Source organism: Leptonychotes weddellii, chromosome 6 (assembly GCF_054177405.1).
Source record: "Leptonychotes weddellii isolate Sample4059 chromosome 6, ASM5417740v2, whole genome shotgun sequence".
Taxonomy (NCBI): domain Eukaryota; kingdom Metazoa; phylum Chordata; class Mammalia; order Carnivora; family Phocidae; genus Leptonychotes; species Leptonychotes weddellii.
In genome coordinates this window covers 90,788,580-90,795,227 of record NC_138374.1, presented here as the reverse complement: position 1 = coordinate 90,795,227, position 6,648 = coordinate 90,788,580, and the positions used below count along the sequence as shown (strand labels likewise).

Here is a 6,648-nt window from a genome sequence, read left to right as displayed (position 1 = left end):
TAGGTATTAAAGAGGGCACATATTGAATGGAGCACTGGGTGTTATATGCAAACAATGAATCATAGAACACTACTTCAAAAACTAATGATGTAATGTATGGTGATTAACATAACATAATAAAAAAAAAGGGCCAAAAATCTTGACATCTCACCAAAAAACATATGTAGATGGCAAATAAACATGTTCTATAATCATATGTCCTCAGAACAATGTAACAATGTGATTCCATTATGCACCTATTAGAATAGCCAACATTTGGAACACTGACAACCCCAAATGCTGCAGGATATGGAGCAGCAGGAAGTCTCATTCATTGCTGGTAGGAATGCAAAATGGTAGAGCCACTTTAGAAAGTATGGAGGTTTCTTACAAAACTGAACATACTCTTACCATATGATCCAGTAATCAGTATCCTTGATATTTATCCAAAGAAGTTGAAAACTTGGGGTGCCTCGGTGGCTCAGTAAGTTAAGTGTCTGTCAGCTCAGGTCATGATCTCAGGGTCCTGGGATCGAGCCCGGTGTCCCGCTCTCTGCTCAGTGGGGAGCCTCCTTCTCCCTCTGCCACTCCCCTCCCCCCACTTGTACTGTCTGTCTCTCTCAAATAAACAAAATCTTTTAACAAAAAGAAGTTGAAAATGTTGTTTTAAGGAAGTCATGTTTCTTTAACTATGTGGCAATTATTTTCAGAAAAATTTTAGCAGAAGGGTAAAAAGATTTAGATTCTTCTCTTTGCTTTGCCTCTTCGTGAGAAGTGGGACACATTTAGTATGTCTAGTATGGGTGTAGTATGAAACTCCAGAGGAGAGAATTAGGACCAACAGGTCGAAATTGTATGGAGATAGATTTGACTCAATAATAAGGTGAATGCCCTTTCATTTTTTAAAAAGATTTTATTTATTTATTTGAGAGAGAAGTGCATATGCACACTTTTTGGGCGAGTGGCAGAGGGAGAGGGAGAAGCAGGCTTCCCACTGAGCAGAGAGCCTGACCCTGGGACTCAATCCCGGGACCCTGAGATCATGACCTGAGCTGAAGGCAGATGCTTACCAGAACCCAGAGAATCTTTATTTAACACTTTGGCTTATTTCCTTCTAGTCTTTTCCCATCAAAGAAGTAGACAAGACTTTTTAGAACCCCTGAAAAGGGGATTAGAATCACTGATAAGCTTATACTGCAACCCTTCCTCTAAACCATATAACTCAAAATTTACATGCATTTAAAAACCAAAATACTTTATTTTTTTTAGATTTTTCTCCTTCCAAAATTTAGGTATTTGCTAGTTATGTTTTTCATGCCTCAGCTGAGCTGGTGCCTTCAGCGGGTAGGTGTTCAGTTTTCCCATTAGGGACCCAGGTTCGAGGGCTGGGTCGTATAGTTGTGAATGGAGATGTTCAGAGTGAGGGCACTGTCCGGAAGATTTCTACCATGGGACTGACCTCTAAATGCCTGTATGCCTGTATTAGTTTGCTGGAGCTGCTGTAACAAAGTACCACAACCTGGGTGACTTAAACCACAGAAATTTATTGTCTCACAGTTCTTGAGGCAAGAAATCAAGGTGTCAGCAGGGTTGGTTCCTACTAGGAGCAACGAGGGAGGGAATCTGGTCCAGGCCTCCTCCTTGGCTTGCAGATGACTGTCTTCATCCCACATGGAGTTCTCCCTGTATGTGTGTCTGTGTCCAAATCTCTCCCCCCACTTTTTTTTTTTTTAAAGATTTTATTTATTTATTTGTCAGAGAGAGAGAGAGAAAGAGAGAGAAAGAGAGCACAAGCAGGGGGAGAAGCAGGCTCCCCGCTGAGCAAGGAGCCTGATACGGGGCTCTGATCTCAGGACTCTGCGATCACGTCCTGAGCTGAAGGCAGGTGTTTAACTGACTGAGTCACCCAGGCATCCCTCACTTCCCCTTTTTTAAAGAAGCTTTATACTCACTGTGGGACTTGAACTCATGATCCTGAGATCAAGAGTCATGTGCTCTACCGACTGAGCCAGCCAGGTGCCCCCAAATCTCCCCTATTTATTTATTTGAGAGAGAGAGAGAGAGTGCGCTAGAGCACAAGCAGGGGAGGGGCACAGGGAGAGGGAGAGGGGAAGCCAACTCCCTACTGAACATGGAGTCCCACACGGGGCTCAATCTCCTGACCCAGAGATCATGACCTGAGCTGAAACCAAGAGTCAGACACTTAATTGACTGAGTCACCCCTGCACCTCTTCCCCTTTTTATAAGGACACCAGTCATATTGGATTATTTGCCCACCCTACTCCAGTATGACTTCGTCTTAACTTAAACAATTACATCTGCAATGACCCTATTTCCAAATAAAGTCACATTCTAATGTACCGGGGCTCAGAACGTCAACATATTAATTTTTTGGGGGGAGGACACAATTCAACCCATACATAACATCTTCCTTCCACCTCTAAAGACTATTATCCTGAGCCTTAAAGTATGACTCAGACTCAGTGTGTTGCTTTGTTTTGTTTTGGCTTTTTGATATTGTTTGTTCACTTGCCCAGCAGGGTGTTCACTTACTGCCAGGTAAAACCAAATCCACAAGGCGTAGCTGACCACCTGCTGAGGCTGATTGAGAGCTCAGGCAAACCTGTGAATCAGGCTGGGCATCCATAACCAGGGCCACTAATACTAACAACATAAACACTCTGAGTTCATGATCTTGTCTGAGGTCATTCTGAACTCTAAATAAATTCTGTCTGTTGGTCCTACGGTCTAAATGCCTTTTGACTCCCTCAAAGAACTCAGCTCAATCAGTGAATGTGCTTTCTTCCTGATTCCATGTGTCATTTGGCATGATTTATAGAAAAAATGTAATTTTATTGTAGGACTTGGACTTTCAGAAGTGTGTGGCATCCAATCTGGCATACGTGGAGACTTTATCAAGCTATAATGAAATGACTATTGATAATGTAACCATGAAATTCATTATTATTGTGTATGGTAGTGTCATTGATACTAAGACAGAGTTACCCTATCTTGCACCTTGCATTTTGCCTAAAACCTGTGAGCAGGTAAGGACAGTTATTTCTAGGGAGTAATTTGCTTTCCATGGTGCCCTATAAATGACTTGAAAACTCAACTGACCACCTTAAAAAGAAATGTAACCTGGAAGGACCCTGTAGTTTTCACCACCTTTAACAAAACAGTCCAAACATGCCCTGGGCTGTTTGTGCCCAATTCAGGAGTGAGACCCAGGGGGCACAGGGGGCTGGAGTCCGACTGCTCTCTGCTTGCCAAGCCATTTGCCCTGGAGTGGGGCTGTGCCTCCCGAGGGACGGGGGTGCATTTGTCCCTCTTGTAGCATTCTTATCTTTGTATCTCTCAGTAGTTCAGAGGATGACAGTAATCTAGAGGCTTTTCCAGTAGAAAATGAAAATCTCTTTAGCTTTGAAGCTAGGGGTGGGGGTGAGGCAGGGAATAGCAGGAACAATGCTCACAGTTTGGTTTAAGACACCAAGGTTTGGAATCAGGCCTACTTGGGTTTCAAGCCCAAGCCCTGTGCCCACTAGTGTGTGAGCAAAGGCAAGCTGCCTTCTGACCCTCCATTTCCCTTTAGTGAGACGAGGCTGACAGCAGCTGCCCATCGGTAGAGTTCTTGTGAGGATCCAGGGAGACAGTATCTGGTCTCTAGAGATGAGAGTTACAATTATATCACTTGTATGCTCCTTGCCTTCCGGGAGGGCAGATTTTGGTGGGCACACAGGGCAAAAGCTCTAAGAAAAGAAGACAGTTCTGCCACCTGGGAAGGCTGGGCCTTGAGCCTTTGAACATCAGCGTCGGGGTACAAGTAACTCCGTAGGTGTCAGGGATTCCCTGTTTTCCAAGCTGGAAATGTCTGGTCTGGTTATAAGTAAGGTGTAGAGAGTTCCTTTCTGATGTCTATAAATAACACAGAAGATAATTTTCTGGTCCAAGACTTCTTGAAACAACGTTAAAGGGGATTTGAAATGAAAAAGATGGAGAGCTTAGGCTGGAAGCCCAGTTCTGGGTTTGGCTTATTTCTTATATTCTTTGAAAACATTAGGGAGGAGGCAGCTTAGAGATCAAAGGATGCTCTTCTGACTACTTTTGACTTTTTCCCTTTAGGTTCAGGGAACTTCAGATTTAAGCAAGCTGCTGGTTGTGCAAGCATCTGAGCCTGCCAAAAATACTGATGACACCAAAGTCATGGGTAAGGGGTAGCCCGTCAGTGGTAGGAAAACCATGCAAAACTCATTTAATTCTAAGAAAATGACTTGAGGGTATTATGTGGGTTTATCATCAGTCCTCATCCTTGGGCCCACCCTGGCTGCCATATTGCTTCTGGGAGGTCATCCATCAGAGTCTTCCAGACACTGAAATCCAGGTGGCTCCTTTCTCTCTCTTGTCCCTTCCTTCACACCCATGCTGGTAGAGAGTAGCTTCTGTGTTGTACCCTGTTCCAGTCCTGGCAGGCTGGACTCACAGAATGCTGTTGGGGGCAGAGCAAGAACGGGAAGGACAGAGACTCACTCACAGTGGGTCCAGGTGTGGCGAGCTTGTGTGCTCCCAACAACCAAAGGGAATATGGAACCTGACCCTTGCTCTTTGAATATTCCAAGCCATAGTCACAGCCACAACTCAACTGTCTAGCCTGAGGGGCACTTTGATAGTTACTAAGTAATTACAGTCACTAAATGTGTATTAGTGCCCCATTGCATGTATCATGGTGCTAAGCAGCACACCGAGAAGATGAGGTAGGAAGGCCTTGCTCTAGAGAAAATGCATTCCCTTCCTTCATTTCATAATCAGTGCTCCTGCTCTACCAAGCCGTGTTGTCATCTCCCCAACTGCCCCAGCTTGAAAACAGTCAGCCTTAGTATGCTTCTCCAATTGGCACCGTCCTGGCGTTTCCAGTTCACGTGATCGGCCAGCTCGTTGCATTGTCATGCAATTCTTCATGAATTGTTAATTCAAGGGGGGGTTGGGTTTACATGATTTCAAATCGTGTGCAGAAAGTGACATTTTATTAATATTTTATATCTCATTTCTCATTTGCACAATTCTTATAAAATACAGCCCCACTGTGTGCTGGGCTCCATGCCCAGTGCTAGATGGGGAGCAAGCCAAACAAGGTCTCTGCCCTTGTGAGGAGGAAAGACATTCAATAAGTAATTCCACTTCTCTCCCAGAAGTAAATTCAACCTCAGACATTGTTGTGGCTTACTTTCTACCTCTGTTCTGGGGTCATGGGCACCACCTGATTTTGGGGAGCCCCCTCTGCTCCAGGTCTTCTGTTCAAGCTGGGGAACACTGAAATAATCCTTACTCCAGCCCTCAGAGAGGCGGACTGAAGACTCTGAGATAGTCTTCAGTCCGCCTCTCTGCAGCTTCCATAGTTCTCTTGGGGCAGCGGAGTCTATGACAGGGCTTGGAGCTCAGGGCCTAGTGTGAACCCCCTCGGGGCTGCTGAGTCAGGATCTTAGTACTGCCAGGAAGCAGGGCACAGGTCCCCATTTGTCCTGGGCCTGTAGGCCTCTCTCCTTCTTCAGGCTCTCTGCAATCAGTCATTTTAGATGGATGGTACTATATCACTCTGTATTCCCCAGTGAATTTGGGACAAAAGCCACATATCGTAGGCTCACGGACTGGACTCAGCTGATGCACTAGATTTGATCCACATACATGTTTTGTTTTAAAAATTTAAGTTGCAGAGTATGAATATCTAAACATTTCACATTTAAAAAAAAAATCCAGATTTTGAGCTTTTCTTGAAAAACTCAGAAAGCGTGCCAACACTTGGTCCTCGTTCCTGTATGTGGCAACACGTAGAGCTGCGCCTGGGGGAAACACACAGTGTGCAGTTTGCCGCGGTCCACACCCTGCCCTCTTGTCTCAGATACGGCCCACTTCCTTGTCTGTGTGACCTGCCTGTTCTCATTTGACTTTGTCAGCCCTTGCGTGGGATTCTTGGGAGCCTAGTAACGGGAAACTAAAGAACCTGTATGGAAGGGGAGAAGGGGAAGAGGAGACCTACTGGGAGAAAGCAAATTGATATTTCAGAATATTCTTCTGCTACCTTTACTCTTAAATTCCTAATTTAGTTTTTCTGTCTGATGCATGTATTTGATTGGCTCAGTCAACACTGGTCTTCGAATGACCCAGAGAGAATATAATTGGAAGAGAAAAAATGAGGTAATAAACCTGATACTTGGATTCAATTTTTCTTACTGTGACTATTAAACTACATAGCTGGAATGAGCTGTGAAGCTGAGTAGCAAAATGTAGGTGGTTGGGTGGTGAGAAAAGAGATCCTTAGTGGCAGCTCATTGATTCGAAAAAATTGGGATAAACCTCACCTGAATTATTGAACAATTAAAATGATACAATGTTTTTGAAAGATGTGATTTTGCCCCAGGTCCCCCTTCCCAATTTCCCCCCTCTTGACCTCCTTCCCGTGATGGCTCAATAGTGGGGATCTACAGGGCACATTAAGGATGGGGAGGGTCAGGCCACGCGCAGGATTAGACATTAGCATCTAAATGCCTGTGCCTCTCCGTTTGGAGTGTGCATTCCCTGAGGATTTGTGGGTGTTGTGTCCGGGTTATGTGGAGCCATAGGTGGATCCAGGGAATCTTCCTAGAGTAGCACACTTTTTTTTTAAATTAACATATA

The 6,648-nt window shown here is 44.6% G+C and overlaps 1 protein-coding gene across 1 annotated transcript in view; it reads left to right on the top strand.

Moving 5' to 3' along the window:
* SLC9C2 (solute carrier family 9 member C2 (putative)) overlaps window positions 1-6,133 on the top strand; it is a 96,271-nt gene extending 90,138 nt beyond the window's left edge. Inside the window, exons 24-27 of the mRNA XM_081824622.1 lie at window positions 2,841-3,026; window positions 4,102-4,186; window positions 5,364-5,371; window positions 6,113-6,133. Of these exons, the coding sequence (XP_081680748.1) occupies window positions 2,841-3,026; window positions 4,102-4,186; window positions 5,364-5,371; window positions 6,113-6,133 (300 nt within the window). The remainder of the gene's footprint in view (window positions 1-2,840; window positions 3,027-4,101; window positions 4,187-5,363; window positions 5,372-6,112) is intronic.
* The last annotated feature ends 515 nt before the right edge of the window (window positions 6,134-6,648 follow it).